Below are 24774 nucleotides of genomic sequence, written 5' to 3' on the forward strand. Positions count from 1 at the left end.
TATATTGTGCTTTAGTTTATGTTATTATCCTAGCGAATTCTCTTTAGAGAAACAGCATATTAAATGAATCACATGAAGTTATTGATGAACAAAACATCCTTTAGAACTTGAAGCAAAATAATTTTTTATTGTAAGAAAGATAAGAAAAGGTCGAGTTGAAATGAAAAACAGAAGTTTCTCAAAGAGAGCCATAGTAGTTTTACCTCTATATCATCTGCTTCAGCTTCTGAAAAGGGTTATTGGTGAATGTGCCCTGTTCAGCTGTATGCATCACTTGTACGCGCTGCAACATTTTCAAAGCAGTCGCATCACACAGTAAACACGTGATATTGAGGCCTCTAAAGCATCACGATGCTTCCAAGGCAGAGTGCCAATGCCATTTTTCAGAAATGAACCATATTAATGAGAAAATTGAGGGGCATGGCTTGTGCCTTTTGACTTAACCTCATTATAAAAGAATTTTCAAAATTCCCAAGGAAAATGGAGTAATTGGTAGCAGAAAGGTGGTTCAACATATTTCACTGGCATTAGTTTAAGTTAAAAACAACATATTTTACGAAGTACCATATATGAAGGCAAATGATCGATGTATCAGATAAGTATGTCAGTGCAATTTATCTAATTGTTCATTTATGTTGTGGAATATAATACAGAAGCATGATGTTGTCAGATTAAATTCATGAAAACCTTGAAGCTAGCTTGCTTTCCAAGGTTACTAAATGCTACTCTAGTTGTTGGACCAAACACAAACATGAACAAAGTCGATAAAACCCACATATTACCATCACCAAATGACATTTGGTATTGAATATGAGGTTACTGTTTTCCTCATTGATATGATAAATGGAGCAATTTATGCTTTACGATACTTTGTAGTCCACTAACAGAAAAATGCCTCAAAACAGGGTTAGTGTTTTCCACATTAAAATCTAGAAAGGGCATTCTATATCTTAAAGCATATACCCAAGCCCATCTCTAATAAGCACCCAACAAAGATTTTTAACTTTATGAACGTCTTTAAGCTACCAGAATGCTTTAAGAATATCTGACACGATATGAGTTTCCAATACCCTGTTAATAGTGCTTTCCTTATTCATTTTTATTAGTGCCATTTTAAGATAAGAAAAGGTCAAGCTTGCCTAATTTCTCAACCGCACAAGCTAATGATGATATCAAACAGCATGAAAGAAAAGAAGAGCGAATCCGGTTCCAATACCCAATATAATGGAATAAAGCTAATTTTTTTCATGGGATAAAGCTAAAATGTGAAAAGGACAAGTCTAACTGACTTTACTAGGTGATTCCACTTACCTTTCATTTTAAATACCCTTGTATAGGTATTCTCACCCACTAGAATTGCATGCAAGAGAAAATGCCTACTAGAAGAGAGAGACGCAGTTGGTGCCATCTTCAAATACTGATGCCCCTGGGGCACAAACCATTCAGTGAGCAGTGTGTCAAGAAGTCATTCGGGTTCGACCTAATGACAGTTTGGATGAAGCCCAAGGCAAAAAAAAAAAAAAAAAAGGGAGAGAGAGTAGCTTTATTCCATTATAGGGTCCACCACTCAATGAATCGAGTGAACATGGTTCTCCATTACCTCCGAATAAAGCTATGACGTTTAAAAGAACAAAAATCAATTAATTTGAATCAGGGAAATTCCACATTTTTTATCTAATTTTATATCCTGTGTGTGCATATATATATGTGTGTGTGTGTGTGTGTGTCATTTCCACTCTCAAGAATCAAACACAGCTACGTACCAAAAAAAAGAGAAAAGAATCAAACATACCAAAGAAATGGCAGGAAGAATAGAGAGGTGCAATTGGTGTGGTTTGCGTGTAAGGCTGCCATTTGAGGCACAGGCCTTTAGCTGTCAGGTTTGCCGGGCATGCAACACGTTCCGACCCTACAACAACGATGGCTACACTAACCCGACGGCTTACTGGAACAATGGTTACCCCAACAACAACAATGGCTACCACAACAGTAACAATGGCTACACTAACCCGGCAGCTTCCTGGAACAATGGTTACGTCAGTGGAGGGCCTATAACAAAGTGAACGCGGTGGCCCCTCCAATGTACAGTTACCCGATGCCCGGTTATGGTAATACCCTGCAATATTTTCCAGTGAACGGGAGAAAATGAGCAGTGCTTTGCGGATTGAGCTATTACGGCCATAGTAAGAGTCTGAAGGGCAGTGCCAACAATATAAACTGCATGAGGTATTTTCTTGTTAAGAGGATGGGATGGGATTCCCAGGTGAATCCATCCTTGTCCTTACAGGTACCTCTCTCTCTCTCTCTCTCTCTCTCTCTCTCTCTATATATATATATATATATATATATATCATACAGAAATTAAACATAGACTCACTCACTAGAAGAGCTTAAGGTCAATAGGACCAATATTAACATCTGTGTTTGACATTTTATGAGAAACTTAAAATAGCTAATATGAAAACTCCACGCTAGTGTCTGGGTGTGTGTGCGCCCGTCAGATGAAGAGAACTTGCTTTATAATATCATGTGAAGTTTTCTAGATTGAAATGATCATAGTAAAAGACAGTTTAGTTGGTGTGTTATTAGATTGTAACACTAGTCATTCCCTAAGGCTTCATTTGGATAAACTGGAGGGAAAAGAAAGAAAAAAAAAACAATGAAAAGAATAACATTAGATATGAAGAAAAAAAAAAAAAAGGAGAGATAGCAATAACTTACATGTTTGGATTAATTATGAAGAAAACCATTCATATTTCCATTTCTCATCTGACACCCACAGAGGATGAGACAAACCGTCACGGATCCCAACAAAACGTAACATCTGAGGGGCCTTGCGTTGGCTTATCCAGGGTTGACAACAAGGAGACTCATTAGTGTTCTACTACTGTGGCCATGGCTCACTCACGGGTGCATGACCGTGATAACGATGAGAGAGATGGGTATGATGAAGCACTATGCCCCGTTCATTAGGAGACAGAGAGAAAGTTATTGGATGATGAGATTAATGACACCATAGTAAAGCCATTAACCCATAAAGCCAAACTCCATGCCATCAGCGATACTTGATACAGTGGAACATGTCTAGATCTGCCATTTGTTTGCAGGATGAACTGGTTAGTGACAAGTTTATTGTCTATTATAATCTAAGATGGTAAACAATTCTTTCACTCACAATTCTTTGCATTCTGAACAAGAAATCTACCTTATTGTTATTTTACTTTTTGTCAAGCGGGGAACAATACTATAGGCGGGAAGATCACCGCAGCCAAGGCACGTATAAAGGTACAAGCGGTGGCAAAGCATACTGCTTCAGCGCTTGTGATGATCGCCAAAATGCTGGAGATATCCCAGGACCATGTAATAATTTCCTAGATAAATAGAGATACACTATCCCCAAACTCTGTCCCACTGCACACACCATTCTCACTGTTACAAGAAAGTTGCTGTATTCGACCATGAAGATCTCAGGAGATTCAATATCTTGGAATGAATTTCATATAATAACTACTAACCTTACACGATGTAGTTCCAGGAATATATCCTGCATTTTCTGAATAGATAGAACAAGAAAAAGTCAAACAAAACCCACAGATAAATAAATTTAATTAACATATCAACTGGTTTTGGAAACTCAATTGGCACATATTTTATTATGTTCGGATGGAAATGTAAGTAGAGCATATCATTTGAAACATAAAAAAGGCTAGTCCAGTGTATAAATAAATTAACCTACCTATGTATTTGAACTAAACTAGAATTACATATTCAAAAAACATGTATATAAAAATTTCAAAGATACCGACCAATAGTGTATGTGAGTTTGGGGGTTAAGGGCTCAAGACTAACCATATAAAAGACACGTACCACATAAAGTAAATGTAATACACTTTTGTTCCCTAATTAAGTAAATGTAACACGTTGGTATCAATTATAAACAAGTATTCTCCGTGAATAACAATTATTCAGAATCCTACATTTTGCTTATGCAGGCTTCCACAGGCAATACTACGATTGGTGCCTTCACTCATAGCTTCATCAAAACTCTGGAAACTGAGCCTCAATTAACATATGGCAGCTTACTTAACTCCATGCACAATAAGATTTCTGAAACCCAAAAAGAAGTGCGCATGAATAATCCAAATGCAGTTCTTCCACCACAGGTATGATTCTCTAGGTTGTCACATATTAAATTAGTTTGTACGAGTGATAGCTCATGTGCTGCATACCAGGTCATTTCTAATTTTGACAGTGGTATTTGGAACTAACGTGTTAGGTGTGTAGTTACTTATACCATTAATTAGTCTGAAGGTGTTTCAGACCTTGAATGATTCAGTTACTTAATACCTATTAGCATGAAAGAGTGATGCTAATCATGTTACAAACCAACATGTCATGTTCAACTCAACTTTACAAGCTTTTCAACTAATTGGTTCATTTACATGGTTCCATGTCTCCAGTCTGATCTATGTAAAGTAAAACTATCCATGACAAAATTCAAAACAATCAAGTTGTTTCTCAGAGTAACTCCAAGTTCTTTATAGCCTTGCTTCTATTTTTGGTGTTGGATCAATTCACTCCTTGCTACCAGTGCATTAATTGGTCCAAATGGTCAAAGTCAAACCACCTCAAAGGTCCAAATTATCCTATTTTCTATAGAAGGAAATAGGAATGCCTTTTCATGTGCATAGTCTAAAACTCTAATGATCATTCATCATATCATGCAGTAATATCTTAAATAAAAAATAATAATAAACGTCAATACCAAGTTTTTTCCAAGATATTTAAATCCTTCGCTAATCATGTTTGTCCACGAGTAATTTTTCTTGAGCTAATACTGGGTTTCATTTTGGTGTTTTGTAGGAGCCTCTACTGTCCTCTACTAAGAGGTTTGACATTCACTCATAGACATTTACCTTATAGACTCTATATACCATCAAGTTCTAGCCAAAGCTGATGAATTGAAGTAATAAGTAATGATGTAATCAGTCTAAAATAAATTGGTCCTACTTCATCTTATGTAAAATTATGAGTAATAAAGTTCTAATTTATTGGAAGTCATTACCTATCCACTAAAGTAAGCGTCATTTGGACGATTGTCTGGATGGATCGTAATGCCATACAATATTATGGTTTTGAAACTATTAATATCAGAATGCTGCTATTGCCAGAACAGCGGTTGCTTCTAGAGCAAATGTTGCTGGTGAATAGTTATAGACCTGTAGTTACTGCTTTTGCTGTTTTACAGTGCGCAGGAAGCAGCAATTGGTGTCTGGCAATAGGTTTCTATAGCTCGTTGAGCTCACTTTTCTTCTAAATTATACTTTAGTTTAAGGTTATTATCCAGGATAATAATCCTAGCCAATTCTCTTTAGAGAAGCAGCATCTTAAACAAATCACACAAGGTTATAGATGAACAAAACATCCTTCAGAACTTGAAACAAAATAAATTTTTATTGGAATGAAATCAGAAAAGGTCAAATTGAAATGAAAAACAGAAGTTTCTCAAATAGAGCCATAGTAGTTTTACCTCTATATCATCTGCTTCAGCTTCTGAAAATGCTTATTGTTTTCTATCCTCTGTTCAGCTGTATGCATCATTTATATGCCCTGTTCGGGTTAAAAATAATGCTAAACTTCCACAAATCATTAGCTCCAATTTTTACCCACCGCAGCAAACCAAGTCCTTATAGTGACAGTGGCCTGCAGATTATAGAGAATGTAAAACTCTGTATATTAAAGACAAGGACATCATTAATATTTGGACCATAATTAAGATGTACAATTGTTACTGTTCCTTAATAACCTAATATATCTTCTTCTTTTTTTGATAAGTAAAAATAATATTAAAAAAGGCGTTCAAAAGGAGAACGCGTCCCAATTACAAAAATGGAACCGGAGCTAAGGCCCCAAAGAATCCAGAAAAGTAATTAGATCATATGAAGAAGAACAAAAGCTCCTCTTCACATAATTGAAGAGAGAACGAAGAATGTAAAGTTTGACCGTTTCCGTAGGCGACTCTTTTCCTTCAACATTCTGCTGTTTCTCTCCTTCCAAATGCACCACCATACGCAATGTGGTACAATTCTCCAGAACTCGCAACGTCTCTTCTCACTCGACAATCTCTCCAAATATGAATCAATTCCTTAGTAGATCGTGGCATAACCCAACACATGCCAAACAACCCAACAATAAGATTCCAACAGTCAATCGCCACAGGGCAATGGAAAAGGAGGTGGTTAACGGACTCCTCGCCATCCTTGCATAGACAACAGCAATTAACTATACAATTGCCCCTTTTTCTCAAATTATCAATTGTCAGAATCTTTCCCCACACAGCAGTCCAAACAAAGAAAGCCACCCTAGTTGGAGCCATAGACCGCCAAATAGTTTTCCACGGGAAGTCTCGATTAACAAAATTTGACAAACATAAGAACAAAGATCTAACTTCGAAACGACCATGAGAAGAGGGAACCCAACTTAAAACATCATTACCTCTGCCAACGCCCTCCTGTCGATACAGAAGATCCAAAAAAACACATACCTCGTCCATCTCCCAATCCTGAAAAGAGCGCCGAAAATGCACATCCCATATAATCCCGCTGCTATCAAGCCGATAGCAATCGACTATGTAGGCGTGTTTATTAACGGCAATACTATATAATCTTGGAAAAGTACGAGAAAGTGACTGATCCCCACACCAGAGATCTTCCCAAAACCGAATGCAACGTTCGTCATGGAGTTTAAATCTGATATGAGCCGAAAAAAACATCCCATCCTTTCCGAATAGCCTTCCACATCCCTACTCCTCCCGCTAGGGTAACCGGACGCGTAGACCAACCTCCAGCCTCTTCGCCAAACCGATAAGAGACTAGCCTGCGCCATGGTCGATGTCTTTCCCTCCCAAATCTCCATAACCACTTACCCAAGAGAGCTTGATTGAAAGGAACTAAACGTCTTATACCAAGTCCACCCAATTTCACAGGCTTACAAATATCCTCCCATTTGACAAGGTGGTACTTGAACTCATCGCCCTTACCACCCCAAAGGAAATCCCTTTGAATTTTTTCAATCCTGTCTGCAATGAAACAAGGGATTTGGAACATAGAGAGAAAATAAGTGGGAAGGCTCGACAGGGTGCTCTTTATAAGAGTAACTTTACCCCCTTTTGACAAGTATTGCTTCTTCCAACCTGCTAATCTCTTCGCGTACCTGTCAATCACAGAATCCCAACTCCCCACTAAACTAGAAGAGACCCCTAGGGGCAAACCCAAATAAGGAATAGGGAATGAGCTCACTCTACATCCAAGGACTGCAGCTAAAGAGGAAATATCTGGAACATTCCCTACTGGGACAAGCACACTCTTTGTCACATTGACCTTTAGCCCGGAAACTGCCTGAAAACAAGTCAGAACACACCTCAAGTGTCGAAGTTGAGACACATCAGCATCACAGAAAACCAGGGTGTCATCTGCAAAGAGTAAATGGGAAATCTCCATCTGATGGTCAAAATCTCTACCCACTCTGAAACCCTTAACAAAACCAAGGTCCTCTGCCCTATGCATCAGTCTACTTAACCCCTCCATAACAACAAGAAAAAGGAAAGATGACAAAGGATCACCTTGTCTTATACCTCTAGAGCAACCAAAGAAACCGGCGGGAGAGCCATTCACAAGAACTGAAAACTTGACAGAAGAAAGACAGGTCTCAATCCATTTCCTCCATTTACTTCCAAACCCCATTCTTTGTAACAAATAGAGTAGGAAATTCCAATTCACATGATCATATGCTTTCTCAATGTCAAGTTTGCATAGAACTCCAGGAATGCCACTCCGCAATCTGGAATCCACACATTCGCCAGCAATAAGAACTGAATCAAGAATTTGTCGTCCGCCAACGAAAGCGTTCTGGGAATCCGAAATAATTCCATCCATAACTTCCTTCATCCTTAAAGCAAGCACCTTAGCAATGAGTTTGTAAATGCAACCCACCAAACTAATAGGACGAAAATCCTTTATATCTGAAGCACCTCCCTTTTTTGGAATAAGGGCAATGAATGAAGCATTAAGCGATTTCTCAAAGACGCCAAAAGAATGAAACTCCTGAAAAGTACCCATTACCTCATTTCTTACAACCGCCCAACTTTCCATCAGAAATCGCATAGTGAAGCCATCAGGTCCCGGAGCTTTGTCCCCATTACAGCTTGAGAGAGCTTTAAGAACTTCTTCTTCAGTGAAAGGATTCTCAATCCTATCTCTATCAAGCTCAGAAATAGCCTCAAAATGGAGACCATCAAGTTTGGGCCTCCAATCTAAAGGCTCTGTGTAAAGCTTCTGATAAAAGGAAGCAATACCGTTACGCATCTCTTCCTCTCTCCACAACTCCTCACCATCCACCCGAATTCTTCCAATATGATTACTCCTCCTATAAGCGTTAGCTAACCAATGGAAGAATTTTGTGTTCCGATCACCTTCCTTTAACCAAAGAGCCCGGGATTTTTGTCGCCACGAGATCTCCTCCATACTAGCAATCTCAGCAAATACCGCCTGACAAGAGACTCTCCTGGAACGAAGAGATTCCATATCCCTTCCGGCCTCCTCAAGACGATCAATCTCTGAAAATTCAGCAAGTACTCTATTCTTCCTCCATTCCAAATTCCCGAAGACATCCTTGTTCCACTGCTTAAGAGCTAATTTGAGAGCCCTTAACTTCTTTGCAATTGTGATACTGGGCGAGCCTGAAGAAGTGACTCCTTCCCACCAAGAACTGACTTTTCCTTGGAAATCATCCGCACGCAACCACATATTCTCGAATCTAAACGGGGATCTTTGAGAGCATAAACCCCCGCAATCCAAAACCAAAGGCACATGGTCGGAAGTGACCCTTTCTAACACCGCTTGAACAACATCCGGGAACTTCTCTTCCCAATCCCCAGAAATTAAAAATCTGTCCAGCCTTGATAGAGTTACTGGATCCCTACCATTGGACCAAGTATAAGCTGCTCCTTCCATTGGTAAATCAACAAGAAGATGCTCATCAATAAAATCAGAAAATTGATCCATTTCCAGAGATCTTCTTCCCCCTGTAGACCTCTTTGATGGGGATCTAACAGCATTGAAATCCCCTCCCAGGCACCAAGGGAAAGACCATAGTCCTTGGACATGGCGAAGCTCCTCCCAAAAGATAGGTCGAACATCATCAACAACCGGTCCATAGACTCCGGTATAACCTAATATATCAAATTACATGCAATTGCAACATTTTCTAAGCAGTAGTATCACACAGTAAACACATGAGATTGAGGCCTCTAAGTGTCAAGGTGCTTGCATGGCCTACTGCCAATATCATTTTTTAGAAATGGACCATATTAATAAGAAAAATGAGGGGCATGGATAAGCACAAAGCCTTTTTTGACTTAACCTCATTTATAAAAGCATTTTCAAATTTCCTAAGGAAAATAGAGTAAATGCAAGCAGAAAGGTGGTTCAACATATTTCACTGGTATTAGTTTTAAGTTCAAAACAACATATTTTACAAAGTACCATACATGAAGGCAAATGATCAATGTATCAGACAAGTATGCCAGTGCAATGTATGTAATTGTTCATTTCTGTTGTGGAATATAAAACAGAAGCATGATTTTGTCAGATTAAATTCAAAAAAGCCTTGAAGCTAGCTTGCTTTCCAAGGTTACTAAATGCTACTCGATAAAACCCACATATGACCATCAGCAAATGACATTTGGTGTAGAATATGAGGTTACCGCTTTCCTCATCAATACGATAAAAGGAGCAATTCATGCTTTACGATGCTTTGTAGTCCACATTAAAATCGGGAAAGGGAATTCTATACCTTAAAGCATAAACCCGAGCCCATCTCTAATAAGCACCCAAACAAAGATTTTTAACTTTATGAACGTCTTTAGGCTACCAGAATGCTTTAAGAATATTTGACACGATATGATTTTCCAATACCCTGTTAATAGTGCTTTCCTGGTTCTTTTTTAATAGTGTCATTTTAAGATAAAAAAAAAAAGGTCACACTTGCCTAATTTCTCAACCGCACAAGTTAACAATGATATCAAAAACCATGAAAGAAAGAAGAGCGAATCCGGTTCTCTAATACACATGTAATGGAATAAAGCTAAACTTTTTTAAGAGATAAAGCAAAATGTGAAAAGGACAAGTCTGACTTTATTAGGTGATTCCACTTACCTTTCATTTTAAAATACCTTTGTATTGGTATTTCTCACCCTCAAGAATTGCACACAAGAGAAAATGAATACTAGAAGAGAGAGATGCAGTTGGTGCCATGTGCAACTACTGGTGCCACCTAGGGCACAAACCATTCAGTGTGCAGTGTGTCAAGCAGTCACCCGGGTTGGACCTAATGACCCTTTGGCTGAAGCCCAAGACTCGATTTGCCAGGCTGCAAGCTGGCTTAAGGGTTTTGTTAATACAGTGTCAACCAACGTTAACACAATGGCCTCTTCAGTGAATAATTATCCCATGCCAGGGTCATCTTATTGTGGTTATTATCCTCAACCAATCCGACCTCCACCACCATCATTACCTGTGTCGGCACGTGGGAGAAAGAGAGCAGTTTTATGTGGAGTGAGCTATTATGGGCGGAGTTACAGGATTAAAGGAAGTGTTAACGACGTAAGGTGCATCAAACATTTCCTAGTCGAGAAGATGGGATTTCCAAACAACTCTGTGCTTGTCCTCACTGGTACGATCCATCTATCTATCATCTATAATTCTGCTCAAACTAACAGATATTGTTGTACCCCAACCTGAGCACCACTTTTTCCTGGTCTACAATACTTTTCACATGCATGATATTAGGGGACTGGTAGAAGAAAGTTTCCATGTGAACTGCTAAGATATTCAAGTAAACAAACTAACAAGTGACAGCTATATGTCATCTATGTGTCATATTTATGGTTAACAGGCTATGTATGTGGCAATATATAGGTAGTATAAGATTACAAAAAATTGATATGTGTTTTTTTTTTCTTAAATATTTTATAACTTTGAATGAATATAACTCATGCCAAATTCAAAGCATTGAAATGCCTTTCATTCTTGATAGATTAACAAGTTGGAATGCCAAAAATAGACATCTGAAAATAAGTGGACTCAGATAGATTAGGTTTGAAATTGCAACATATGACATTCAAAAATAAGTTCCAATTCTCACATTGGTAAAAATAAAAATCAATTTGCAGAAGAAGAGATTGAGCCATCACGCATCCCAACAAAGCATAATATCCGAATGGCCATGCAGTGGCTTGTTCAAGGATGCCAATCAGGGGACTCGTTGGTCTTCTACTACTCAGGCCATGGCTCACAACAGCGTGACTTTAACATGGATGAGATGGACGGGTATGATGAAACATTGTGCCCTGTAGATGTTGAAACTGAGGGGATGATATTGGATGACGAAATTAATGCCACCATTGTGAGGCCACTCCCCCATGGGGCCAGGCTTCATGCCATCATCGATGCATGCCATAGCGGAACTATTCTTGATCTACCATTTGTGTGCAGGATGAACCAGTTAGTGATTAAATTATCATTTGACTCCTCAATCTGTAACTGTAAAAACCAATTTTACCCTCACTAAAATCATAAAAGAGTTCTGTTTCTTGTTGTGCTTTAGGGAAGGATACTATCATTGGGAAGATCATAGCTGCCTAGCAGCTACTTATAAAGGCACGAGCGGCGGGCTAGCCATATCATTTAGTTCTTGTGACGATCATCAACTTTCCGTAGATACTACGGTGTGTAGTCACTTTTATCTCCTTTCCTTCTAAATAGCATATTTCTCACTTGTTACTTATCCAAAGTATAGATCAATACCAGCATGGCACTATCTCTTCCAAGCTAAGAAGCAATGATCCATGACATGTTTCAGATTACTTTTGAAACCCCATCTTTTGAAAAGAATAATTCCAAAAAAATATCCATCCTTCACATGTCTCTGTCGTGTCCAACCAAATAAAATTTAAACCACACCCCAGGACACTTCCCTGGAGCGTTGGACACGTCTCTTATACGGACATGGCACCCCCTAGGGCCCCCCTAGGGGAGATTTGTGCTTAAAAGCTTCCGAGGGATAACCAATTATGATAGGCTACCATTTTCATTAGAATTCAAATAAAAGATATCTATTTTATATATTTTTCAGTCAACATACCATGTAAATCCAAATAGCCAGCATCAACCCTTTAAAATATTAATATCTTGTAAACCCTTAACAAACATATGTAGCTGCATTAAAAGCAGCTGCAATTAAATAAATGATAAAACCTTTTACATCCTGACACAACAGAAACTTTTTTTTTAGCAATTTAAGAATCATTAAATGCTTACTGTGATTGTTAGATCATGCATGGAAAAATAAATTAAAAAAAATCCTAGTTAGAGCTAATAAAAAATTACCATTTTGTCAGCAAGAGATGAACTAAAATTTCTGTACGCTCTTATGATCTAAACTCTAAAGCAGATATACCATTATATGATAAGTGGACTGAAAACTCAAATAGACTAAATCCATCAATTGAGTTTGTAATTCGTATCATTTGCAGGCATTCACTGGTAATGTTTCAACTGGTGCCATGACTTACAGCTTCATTCAAGCTCTGCAAAATGAACCTGGATTGACATATGGTCGCTTGCTGAATGTCATGCGTAATGTGATTCGCGAAGCTAAAACAGGAATACGTTTAGACGGTCCCATTGCATCTCTTGTGAGAAAAGTGTTCCATATAGACTTATCACAGGTAATATTGATATGCATGCAATTATCTCTTATTTGCAGGCATAATGTGCAATGACATAATGAGTACGAGTGAGTTTTCGTACAAATAATCTGATCAATTTACTTTAGGTAGTATGTTGTTTAAAAGATTTAAAAAATAAATAAAAGACACTCTTTTAACGGCATGAAGTTTATTAAAAATGAACATCCATGCATATTTTCTTGGTTTAGTCAGATAAATGTGGGTGTAGTGAGTGCTATGATCATTACTTATATGTGCATTTAAATATTTTAGAAACACATTAACAAATTATGATAATCAGGTGGAGTCTTAATCTTTTTATTTTGTTATTTACTTGAATAAAAGTTTTTTCAAAGTAATCACAATTTTGAGCATTATTGGTTACTTTGCAGGTGCCTCAACTATCATCCTCCGAGAAATTTGACATTTACTCAAAGCCATTCATTTTGTAACAGTATATACTCTCATGTTCAAGAAAAGGCAATTGCAACTAGATTAATAATCATATTTGGCAAAATCTTGTAACAAATTATTTTTCATCAATATATGTGGAACTAAAAACATTGAACCTTTCATCTACTTAAAAAATTGTCTGTAATTAAACAGCCAACTTTAGTAAATTTTGTGGTGAGAGTATGGGATTTAGAAGTTTCTCTTCTGTACAAGCAAGAACATCACGATATCAAAGAAAATTTAATATCTACCCTTGACCCATCAAGGGCTAAAACTTCTAACCTCTTGCATTTAAGGCATATAAACTGCCACAACTGAAGACTTGAAAACTAATCTAGGCCCAATCCAAGTAGTTAAACACTGCGAAAGGCCCAACCCAACCCAGCCTCTGACCCAAGCGTTACAGCTTAAGCTCAAACCCTTATCAAGACAGTAGGATGAACCAGATTGATTGGGATGGGTAGTCTTGATTGGGATGAGTAGTTTGACTACAGAATTAAAGGGGAAAAAAATAATAATAAAAAAAATAAAAAATAAAAAAAAGAGTAATAAATTTCACTCATAGAAAGTTTCTGATATTCTCTAGAATCTCAATTTTTTAGGGAACCCCATATTTGGTCCAAAGGAGAAGAAAACTACTTAGATACGTATGCAGAAATGGATGAGAAAGGAGGGGTGACCCTGAAGACAGGCAGACAGCTATTTCTGGTGAGATTTTCAAGGATTTTCTGATGAGATGATGTGCTCCCATTCCCTTTCGATAAATATAAGAATCACATATAGATAGCTCCAAAGTAATTGGATTCAGGTTGGTTTTGCTGCCCAATGAGTATCAGTCAATCTCAGGTCTCCAACCTACCAAATTGTGGTGGTTGAGACTTTCAGCCTTAGACCACTAATGGAACTGGACCAAGTAGTTGCCCAACCTGTAAAGATCAAAACCATCGGTGCTTGGAGCTGCTCAATGTAATGAAGTACCACATAATCTTATACTATGAAGTTACAATTCAATTGAATTTCATCAGATCAAAAATCATGTTCTCTACTCTTAATACTATATGTTGAACCGTAGACTGAAGATGATTCTCTTCGGATAAATAGCAATCTATGAAATCTCTTTATGATTATGAAAGAACAGAATATCATTTTCAGATTTTAGGTCTCAAATAAAGAGGAGAGAAAAAAATATATATATATAGAAAGAAAACGATGTATTATAGATGAAAATTTCTGCAATGAGTTATAATGAAGTCAAGTTCAAATGATAATAGAAATTTCCTCAAGAAAACCCTTGTGGACTTATTTACCTCATAGGCTCATATACATTGCTGGACTGCATAAATGCTTTATTTTTGTTCTTACACGATCAATGGCAGACATCTTTCTGTGTGCTCTTTTAAATAGTAACACCATTCCAAGTTGCACAATCAGGCACCCACCTCAATTATAAACGTTATGTTTCCCACCACACATAGAAACCAGTCCCCTGAAAGTGAAGCAAGAATATTGCTTTAGAGTATGCACAAATTCATTATATTTGATAAAACAAAGGAATCAAACAAAGAAGGCAGTCATAATAATATTAACATGAGATTCAGTCCCCCCACATACATGTGCACATGAAGGCATTTTGCAATTTTATTCTTTTATAAAGAGAAAATTTAAAAAAAATAGATGTGAATGTGCTATTGGTGAAATTAAGACCTTAAAACTTTTGGCCAAATTGCCGTACAATTTTTCTTCCCAAAAAAAAAAAAAAGTGCACAAAAGGAACTAAAAATATATAGTTGAAGAGTTGCAACATCTAATGGTTGGTAAATATAAAGAAAGATGTGTCAATAGTATAAATCTTTTTATTTTTTGTTTTTGGCTCTTGAAAACATACACGCCACACCAATATAGATATTTTAAAAGCTTCAATAATGTAGAAGAAAATAGATATCATGTACCCAAAAAAATATATAATAATAATAAGTCCATTGTATTAGCAAGTAGTTGCAGTGAGATAACCATTTATTCAAAAAGAAAATAGAAACTGCATTGATTTTAATCCTATAAGCAGATGATATTTCTGAAAGGAAACAACAAGTTTATATCAAATGAAGTAAAGATTTAACTAAATGGTGATTGCATTTATATGGTTTTACAATAGATGAATCCTCATTATTTTATAACATTATTTGCACTCTACAATCATAGTAAAGACAAGAAGTACGGCGAAATATAAAGGGTTGATCAATTTTCCTTATTGTCTAATGAGAAGTAATAAGCGCAAATGAAATGTCATTGTCTTACATGCGAACGAATAATAAACTTTATATCAACTTTAGTAAAACCAAACTAAGTTATTTTTCCAAGAAGAGAATTATCACTAACCGCATGAAAAAAAAGTTCAATCCATGATAAGGGAAAGCTTCTCTTGTGCTTCTAGCAGTGCAATCAAAATCAGAGAGAGAATGTTCTGATGCTTTAAAGATCAGTGGTAAACAAGGTTTTATTCAAGATTTAACAAGAAAATAACAAAGTAAATATATATTTTATATATGGGAGGGATCCATTTACACCTGTTGTGACATTAAGTTAATCTTACACCCATCAATAACTGATCTTTGTGAACACATCTCTCAGTGCCTTTTTTTCATATTTCTATTGCATGCAAAAGATCATGTTAATCGAATACTTAGATTATCTACTCAACATCAAGCGTTAAACTAGTGCTCACTTTCAAAATTTGTTTATGAGTTCTCAAATTGGACACTTGATGTATAGCATACGTTACAAAAAGCTATCATATTTCTCAATGATGGATATCATTGAATGCTGAGCCGAACAATCACAACAACAATAACAAAAACACTGATAAACAAAAATAAAATAACAAAGAAAATAGGGTTTTCTAATTTACCCAAAAGAAATTGTTACAAAAAACAACACCTAACCAAAAAATACATGATAGAAAACAATAAAGGTATATAATTCAACAGTTGGATTGGTAAGAGACAAATATACTTTATATAATTCAATAATTGATTAAAAGAAACAAAAAAAAGCAACCCTTATAAGTAAGAGATTAGTTATTTATACCATGCTTAAGTTGATCCAACGCATTCATATATATTATAATGAAAGCTACATAGAAATACCAAGGTGAAATATCATACATCAATTGAGGCATTTCGTCAAACATGTAGAAAGCACACAGAACCACTAAAGAAAATAGGAATCACGATATCAAACAGTAGAAACAGGAAATGGGAAAAGGAAAGATAGATTGATAATCTATCCGACTTGCAAATATACATTTGTGTGTGCCAATAACTATATATGTGTGTGTAGTTTTTGCATAGAATTTGTATAATACACCCACCGGAGTTCGTTTTGGAGGATTGAATCAGTTCAGCAGTGGCAGCGGCCGGTGACAAGTGGCGGGACAAAAAGGTATCCGCACCATTGCCAAACATTTTTCAAACACTCAAAGAATCAATTGATTTTTGTGTTGTTTCAATAAATATAGTCCAAATAAATAAATAAATTTGTCAATAAACTTCGTTTATGGTCTGGGTGGGACGATCAGTGATTTCTTTTCTTTTTTTTTTATTTTTTTTTTGGGAAATTATACACGGTACAATTAAAATTTAAAATAAACTTTCATGCGTGGATAGTATATTTGGAAATTTATTTTTTATCACTATAATAAAAAAAAAATTAAAATTATATTTTTAAAAGTTAGGTTGCAAAAAAACAATTTTTGTGGGAGTATTATTTTTCCCTCCAAAAAAAAAAATTATAGTCAAAATCGTTATATAAAATCCATTTACAATAAATCACATGTCTCACATGTCTAAACATAATTATTTTATTTTATTTTATTTCACTGAATAGAATTATGAATATAAGTAAGGTGGTGATGTGATTGTTACTTATTTAGTGATCATCTGATAATTTAATAAAAAAAACTCATGACAAGAATTATAAGACCCAACCAAAAACTTATCTATAAAATAAAAATTATAAAGTTTCAAATTCTTCTTTTCTTTCGTTATTTTTATAAGCAAGACATATACATGCATAACTGTTGTCACTTGTCCCTTAATTTTCACTTTGAAGCTTAGAGAGGTGAGAAGCTGGTAGGACGAACTTGAGCATTTTTTTATCATTACGTTTTTTTATTGATTTTTTCACTCAACAAAAATTTTTGATAATTACTCGATGTATATGATATGTATGTAAAATGGAGGATTGTACGTGTTTGATGGTGGATTATGAATTGTTCAGAGAGGTCAGACATCATTATCATTATTGACAAAAAATAATAATAATAGATAATGTAATTATTTTCGTTAAGTATTTTAACAAAGACTATGCTTAGTATTGAATAATCTTTATTTATTTATTTTTTATAGATAGCCTAACAACTTATGGTGAAATGTATTGTTAAATTGTTTGTGTTTTGTCCGTATTATTATTTTCTAATAAATTCAAAGATTATGAACTTTTCAGTAAATATATCTTTAGTTATTATTCTACATAATATTTTATATTAACATTGTTGTTTTAATAATTGTGAGAAAGAATTCGTATAGGTTTAACATCGTACGCACCCGACACTGATTATGCAAGGAAGACTAATTGAAATACGAGACAAGAGACGAGGAAGGCGATCAAAAATAATATGGTTTGATGTTATTTTAAAAAATAATAAAAATAAAAATTTAAAAGATTAAATATTGTAAGTGAAATTCATACATTGGTGAGAAAATTAGAGAAAACAGACTTAGATGATTTGAACACATATATTGAAGGCTTAGAGATGCATCAGCCAAACGAGAAAGGCTAATAGTAATAGAAATTAAGAGACAAAGAGGGCGACCAAAATTAACTTGGAATGATGATGGCGACTATGCTGAAGACATATGGTAAGTGAAAAGAAGAAGTCGTGCATAAGAGACTCTATTCATGTAAAATTCGGACAAGAATGAAGAGAATGATGATGATACTGTTATTTTTAATAATCGTTATTTTCTTTGATTTTCTAGCAATCTTGTATATTAATCACTGGTTTGTATTTTTAATTATCTATGCAATTTTATCAATACTATCCACCAATTTGTTAATGAAAACTAACATTGTTATGATGCAGCAGAATTGTTTATTGACTAAGTAATCATATATATATATATATATATTTTTGTTTCACAAATAATTGGTTCAGTTTGACCATTCAAGTATAAATGTCACAGTTCATAAAGTCATTATCCAAGTCAATAATTATTCATGCAGCCCACTGGGAAATCAACGGCTTTGGGAGTTTAGGTTCGCTTCAGCACTCCGTATTAAAAAACAATGGAGTACGACATAGTCAACATATATAATGAGTTGTGACGGTTCTTGGGTTGCTTTGGTTGCAGTCATAATTGTGCTCACATTCACATCCACCACAGCGGAGTTTTAATGCACGGCCAGCTGTGTTTTTGACTCGTTAAAAATTAAATTAATAAATACATAAAGTCAAAACTTGATTTTTTAAAATTTATCATAAACACAAATCCACTGAAGTAGAGGCATTTGCTTGCACATATTGTACTTGAGTAACGGTGAGAATAAAAATAAATAAATAAAAATTAGACAACTTAAAAAAAAATTAAAATTAAAATTAAAATTTGATTTGAGAAGAAAATTTTGACCTTTTTCCTAAAAAAAAAAAATTAAAGAATAAAATATTAAAAAAAGAAGTTAAAGAGAGAATTTTCAAAATTAAAAATTTAAGGGCATTAATTAAATTTTTTTAATATAAATATAAAAATAAAAAAAAATCAAAATAACTATATATATTATTGTGGGCGGGGCCAGCAGGGCAATTGCCCTAGGCCTGCATTAACTTCACCCCTGATGGTGATCATTGGATCCGAACTCGGTATTATTATTGGTTGAAAATTAATTCCAATGGCAGTGGGACTAATATCGTTGTTTTTTAACCAATCACTCTGTTTTTTTTTTAATGAGCAGCTAGCACTTCTCATTATGTTCACATTCTAATCTATTTGAGAAACCAAATATATATATCACCATTTGAGAAACCAAATATATATATCACTATTTGAGAAACCAAATATATATATCATTGATGTTGTTAGCCCGCAGGCTCTTATACTCGTAAATACTTTTTATCTCTACAAATTGTTTGAATTTTTGGTTAAAAAAAATTGTCATTTTTTATTGAACAATAATAATTTTGTTTTTTACTTTTCTTCATTTTTGTCTCAAACCATTTGGGTACAGGAAAAAAATAAAATAGTATTAACAAAAATCAATGAAAAAACAATAATCTAAAAGACATTATTAATTTTAAGTAAAATATATGCCAACAGAAAATAACCAGTTGAAAACTTGAAATTTCCTGTCTATATGACTTTTTTTTTGAATTTTATGAGCTACATTTGCATATAAGTTGGTACCTTTAAGTGTACAAGTTAAAAAAAATTGACATAGTCTAGAGGGTAATACCAAGAAAAGAAAAATACCAAAAGTTAAAAGTGGTAGACCTGGTAAAGAACGAAATATAGGAACTGAGACTATAACTTTACATGAGACCAATTCAAAATAAAAAGTAGACTTTTTGAAATTGAGACTCAACCGATGTCAAAAAAGTCTATTTTCTGCACATTTTCAAAACTAATCCAGTCAAATATTAACATAATAGATGTCTCTTTTTCAAAATAATGCTATAAGTACAAAATGAATAAACCATTTTGATAGCTAGGCCTACAAATATTATATATATTGCTCCATAATCCTCCCTTCTAATCAACAATTGAGCATAACTTGTCCTTACCAGAAATAGGATCTTTCCAAATAAACCAACAGTGATGAGTACTCTATATATATATATATATATATATTCATTGGCGGAGCAAGAGCTTGCGAGAAGCGGTGCACCAGCGAGCATAGCAAGCGTGGAGGTTGGGCCAGTCGGAGGAGGGGCAGTAGGTGAAGTGGTGGAGCCACAGAGACAGTACCTTCTCTTGCTCCTCTTCTTGTTTCAGTGTCTCGATCGTCTCTTCCAGTATTTTTTCGAGCTCGTTTCTCTCCGCAATGCTCAGAACCGGAGCTTCAACGCCGTTGCTTGCTCTGCATAGTAAGGGCAGCCAAGACATAAGCATCTTCATCTTTGTTTGCCTTTGTTGCTCTTTCGCTTCTTCTTCAACTTCCTCTCCTCCCATGTCTTTGACTTGCTTGAATAAGAATGCTACAACAGGGGAAAAGATATAAATAAATAAGTAACAATTTAAGAGAGAGAGTCCAAAGAATGAATCCTGACGTGGAAATTGCCATGACATATCAGATGAAAAAAAAAATCAGAGGCTATATGTTTCTACAATATGTATGTGTATCTAAGAATAGTCTAACAATATGTATGTTAATTTTGTGTACTATTAAATCAACAGATTACAACCCCCTATATTACATAAATAATACTCAATGAATAGCGACTAGCGAGTATCTAATACGCAACATATTATATTATATTTCAAAGATACACTATCATTAAATTCAAATTTTAATATTTTTACGAAGTTGTTACACGATTCATTTTAAGTTGTCACATTAACCATTTAAAATTGTATTATAACATATGACCGAAGATTACAGAAGGGACATGGTCCCAACTCGTCGCTGTATATATACGTGACAACTTGTCGCTGTAACATGAGATATGAGGTGGGAAAATGGCCACCTTGGTGGTGATAATGTGAGGACATTGATGGGAATTCTCTCGAACTTTCACAAAAGTGCGCACATACAGTCCATGGTTCCAACTTTTATGGTAACACCCTCCCAATTGAAAAAAGAGTACTGATTAATGTTAAGTTTATTATATTTAATTGATTAATGTATGTCAAATATAAAAAATAAAACCCTCTACTTTCTCGTCAATGCATTAATGACTAATTATATATAATAGAACTAACAATTCTATCGTGCAAGTATCTTTACTCTCGAACAAATCTTAGTAAATAACTCGTTACCTAAAGAAGTTGTTGGAATCTTATTAATTATCCACATGCACTTACTTAATTTTAAGGCAAATAAAAATAAAAATAATTCTTTTAATTATACGAGAAATTATTATATAATTCATAATTATTACTAATTATTATATAATTCATAATATTCCACAAGGGCCACACACAGCATGGTGCAAAAAGAGAACATACCTGAGACCTTAACAAGAGATCCTTGCAGCCGTGGCTCAGCCGAGAGAGCCAGCCAAGCCAAGTTGGAAGCCGAAGCCCACCTACCCACGGCCTCCTCAACACTCCCACAAGCCGACAGCTTCTGAGCCAGCCAAAGCACCTCCGCCGCAAGCTTCTCAGCCGAACTCCCCGACCGGTTAAGCCCCTCCATCCTTGACTTCCCAAACCCGGTCCACACCACATCACCGCAATACCGAACCGCCCTTAGAACCCGGTTCAACCTGTAATCGGTCCCATGATCACCAGATTCACCACCACCACTATTACCACGGTGGCGGTGACGCTCTTGGTCGATCGCGGTGGCTTCAAGCTGACCAAGCGTTCTCGAAAAAGCCGCGGAGAGGACCGTCCGGTTCACTTCGAGGAGGGCTTCAAAACCCTCCTGGAGGTTCTCATCAATAAGCGTCTCAGCTAACGATCGAACAACTTCATATTTACGAGAACTGACGGGGATGTCATTGACAATCAACAAGAGTTGAGAAAGTGCTCGAGCGATACCTGAGCCGCCGCAGCTTCCGCCTGCACCGCCACCTCCGGTGGTGGTGGGAACGTAATTATGATCAGTTTCGGAAGGGGTAAAAGGGTAATTTTGATGATGATGATGATGATCTGAGGATGGGTACGGGTGCAAGCCAGGAAAGAGAGAAGGTAGAAGACGAAGGAAGAAGAGGAAGGTGGAGATGAGGAGATGGCGGAGGAATTGGAGGAGTTTGTATTTCTCTGCTAAACTGAGAAGGGGTTTATCGGCATAGAAAAATATAGAGGTTAGGAGGTTCCTAAGAAGCACAGGAGCTATGGTGATCGGTGAGGTTTCCATCATGGCCTTTTTGTTTCGGTCTCCGCCCTCTCTCTCTAAAATAGTAATATATATAATCAGCTATTGCAGCATATGTACGATGTTTTGTGGTGTCTGTGTAGAGATAGAGAGATTTGGAAGTTAAGGGTACTTGATTGGGTGGATGGCGGTGATCATCTGTTAACCTAGGAGAAAGTCCTGGTTACGATAACAGATATGGTAACTCTCAATTGATGAGTATCACGGTAAATTAAAAGTTTTCATGACTTTATATGTATATGTATGCAGATATACATATAAACAAATTTGATGAAATTGAATGAAGGGAAAAATAGTCACGATATATTAAAAGTTTTATTTTTATTATTATTATCATTATATACATATATATATATGGCTTGTTATAATACATTTGATCAAATTGAATGAAGGGTAAAATAGTTATGTTTGTAGTAGAAGAGTTTTAGCAAATTTTTTGCCAAACAGATAAAAAAAAACTTTTACAACATTAAAAACTCTTATACAATGCAATTCCCAAACAGTAACGGGGGTTTCAACAACAAAGAAGAGAAGCCAAATAGTAGTGATGGCTTGTATTACTTCTTTTTTTTCTTTTTTTTTCTTTTTTTTTTTTTTTTGTATAAGCAGAAGTAAAAGCTATGCGAGCCCTAAAAAGGGGAAGTGATAGATACATAACTTGTTGGAGGCTGAACTTTGAAAATACAAAAAGATATCAAAAAAAATATATTTATTTTTTAATTATTGCTTAAAAACAAACACTTAAAATTCAACTCTTAAAATTTTCAGTATTTAATTTTTAGTTTTATTAAACAACGCCTATAGTCTACACTAATTTAATGAAAACTAACATTAAAATTTCTTTGTAATATATTAATGTAAGTGTGCAGGAATGGAATGCCCATTTCAACCATTCCTTTTGTTTGGTATGCAATTTAAAGTAGGAATGATCATTACATTAGAATGAAAATTCATTCCACAACTAAACTTATGGAATGGCCATTCCATTCCCAAGTAAATTCTTTTAAAAAATCAACTTTCCAAAAAACTCTCGTGTTTCAAGTTCAAAAATAACCTTCGCCTTTCACCACCACCACCTTCGCCTTTCACCACCACCATCACTACCACCACCAACACCGCTGCCACCGACTTTCACCATTACCCACCGCTTTTCACCACCACCTTTCACCACCAACAGCACCAGCACCCCGCCATCGTCGTCGCCATCTCCTTTCACCATTGCCCACCGTTTTCTACCACCACCACAACCGCCTTCCACCACCACCACCGTCATCGCCTTTTACCACCGCCGCCTCTGCCATCGCCTTTCACCATAGCCACCGCCTTCCATCACCACCATCGCTTTCCACTACCGTCGCCGCCGCCACGGCCATCGCCTTCCACCACGACCATCGCCTTCCACCAGCATCGCCACAGCCACCGCCATCACCTTCCACCACGACCATCGCCTTCCACCAGCACCGCCACCGCCTTCCGCCACCACCGCCACCGCCTTCCATCACCGCCTTCCATCACTGCCACCACCTTTTACCACCACCGCAACCTCCACTGCCTTCCACCACCACTACAGTCGCCTCCATTGGCTTCCACTACCATCACAACACTACTGCCACCATCTTCTACCAACACTACTGCAGTCTTCCACCATCGCACCGCCGCCTTCCACTATTAATACCACTGTTACTTTCCAACACCGCCACCTAAACCACTACCACTTTCCAACATCGCCACCTAAACCACTACCGCTTTTCACCTTCACCACCAACGTCACCACCATCCACAACTGCCACTGCCACCATTTATTTTTAAATTTTTTTAGAAAATGTCATTTTGTTAATATAATTTATTTGTTATTAAGAGGGATATTTTGGAGAATTTAATTTAAAATTTATTACATTCTAAATTTTAAATTGATTCAACCAAATACTATAATGGTTATTATCATTTCATTCCTACACATTTGATATTTACAACCAAACAATAGAATGAGAATGATCATTCCCACTTGCATTCCATTCTATTCCTACATACCAAATGCAGCATTAAGGTAATTTTTTCAATAGGAGAAATTGAATTCAACTGGTCCATTAAGTGTTAATGGTTCAAGACCATCTAAGAATTTCTCCTTTCCCACAATTTTTTTTTTTTTCAAAATTTGTTCCACGTGAAAGTCAGGGAGAGTTTGGAACTTCCGAGTTCTCTATACATAGTTTTAAGAAATATTATTTAAATTTGAACAAATTTAAGATAAATTATATATATATATATATATATATAATGGTTAATTGCATTGACACCCTGCAATTTCGATCAATGCCATTCAAATGCCGGTCAACAGGCGTGCAATCCCACCACCCCTAGGTTCGAAAGTTTGCATACACACTCCGTCTAGACCTCTACACGCATTAAAATGACCCAAAGGCCCTTTGACTTGTCAAATACCA

The 24774-nt window shown here is 36.0% G+C and overlaps 2 protein-coding genes, 1 long non-coding RNA gene and 1 pseudogene across 4 annotated transcripts; 2 read left to right on the forward strand and 2 right to left on the reverse strand.

Annotated features, from left to right (window-relative positions):
* The first annotated feature begins 2080 nt into the window (after positions 1–2080).
* Positions 2081–5710, forward strand: LOC132294274 (metacaspase-3-like; annotated as a pseudogene).
* Positions 5711–10197: 4487 nt separating this feature from the next.
* Positions 10198–13944, forward strand: LOC132294273 (metacaspase-1-like). Of its 2 annotated transcripts, none has more exons than XM_059792072.1 (5): positions 10198–10731; positions 11231–11561; positions 11665–11785; positions 12593–12787; positions 13843–13944. In XM_059792072.1, the coding sequence occupies exons 1-5, from the start codon at positions 10278–10280 to the stop codon at positions 13903–13905; spliced, it is 1164 nt and encodes a 387-aa protein (XP_059648055.1). In that variant the 5' UTR covers positions 10198–10277; the 3' UTR covers positions 13906–13944. The 2 variants fall into 2 exon arrangements, with proteins under 2 accessions (XP_059648055.1, XP_059648056.1); XM_059792073.1 differs by lacking the exon at positions 13843–13944 and adding an exon at positions 13180–13309.
* Positions 13945–14102: 158 nt separating this feature from the next.
* Positions 14103–16925, reverse strand: LOC132294276 (uncharacterized). The gene is made up of 3 exons (XR_009478023.1): positions 16608–16925; positions 14548–14726; positions 14103–14166 (listed from the first exon to the last, which is right to left on the reverse strand). It is a non-coding gene; the product is annotated as an uncharacterized LOC132294276 (long non-coding RNA).
* Positions 16926–19892: 2967 nt separating this feature from the next.
* On the reverse strand, positions 19893–22536 carry LOC132294277 (uncharacterized). The gene is made up of 2 exons (XM_059792074.1): positions 21457–22536; positions 19893–20486 (listed from the first exon to the last, which is right to left on the reverse strand). Exons 1-2 carry the CDS (start codon positions 22313–22315, stop codon positions 20140–20142), a joined length of 1206 nt encoding a protein of 401 aa, XP_059648057.1. The 5' UTR covers positions 22316–22536; the 3' UTR covers positions 19893–20139.
* Between the last annotated feature and the right edge of the window lie 2238 nt (positions 22537–24774).

The sequence above is a fragment of the Cornus florida genome, unplaced genomic scaffold (genome assembly GCF_030987335.1).
Source record: "Cornus florida cultivar Cherokee Brave unplaced genomic scaffold, ASM3098733v1 CherokeeBrave_3.0.0_Hap2_Chr02, whole genome shotgun sequence".
Taxonomy (NCBI): domain Eukaryota; kingdom Viridiplantae; phylum Streptophyta; class Magnoliopsida; order Cornales; family Cornaceae; genus Cornus; species Cornus florida.

Excerpts from the sequence above, each read along its gene's own strand:
- LOC132294273 (XM_059792072.1), top strand. The coding sequence starts at position 10,278 with ATGAATACTAGAAGAGAGAGATGCAGTTGGTGCCATGTGCAACTACTG. Across the intron at positions 11,562-11,664 it reads TTTGTGTGCAGGATGAACCA|GGAAGGATACTATCATTGGG; the intron begins GTTAGTGATTAA and ends GTTGTGCTTTAG. Across the intron at positions 11,786-12,592 it reads AACTTTCCGTAGATACTACG|GCATTCACTGGTAATGTTTC; the intron begins GTGTGTAGTCAC and ends TATCATTTGCAG.
- LOC132294277 (XM_059792074.1), bottom strand. The coding sequence starts at position 22,315 with ATGATGGAAACCTCACCGATCACCATAGCTCCTGTGCTTCTTAGGAAC. Across the intron at positions 20,487-21,456 it reads ATCTCTTGTTAAGGTCTCAG|CATTCTTATTCAAGCAAGTC; the intron begins GTATGTTCTCTT and ends CCCCTGTTGTAG.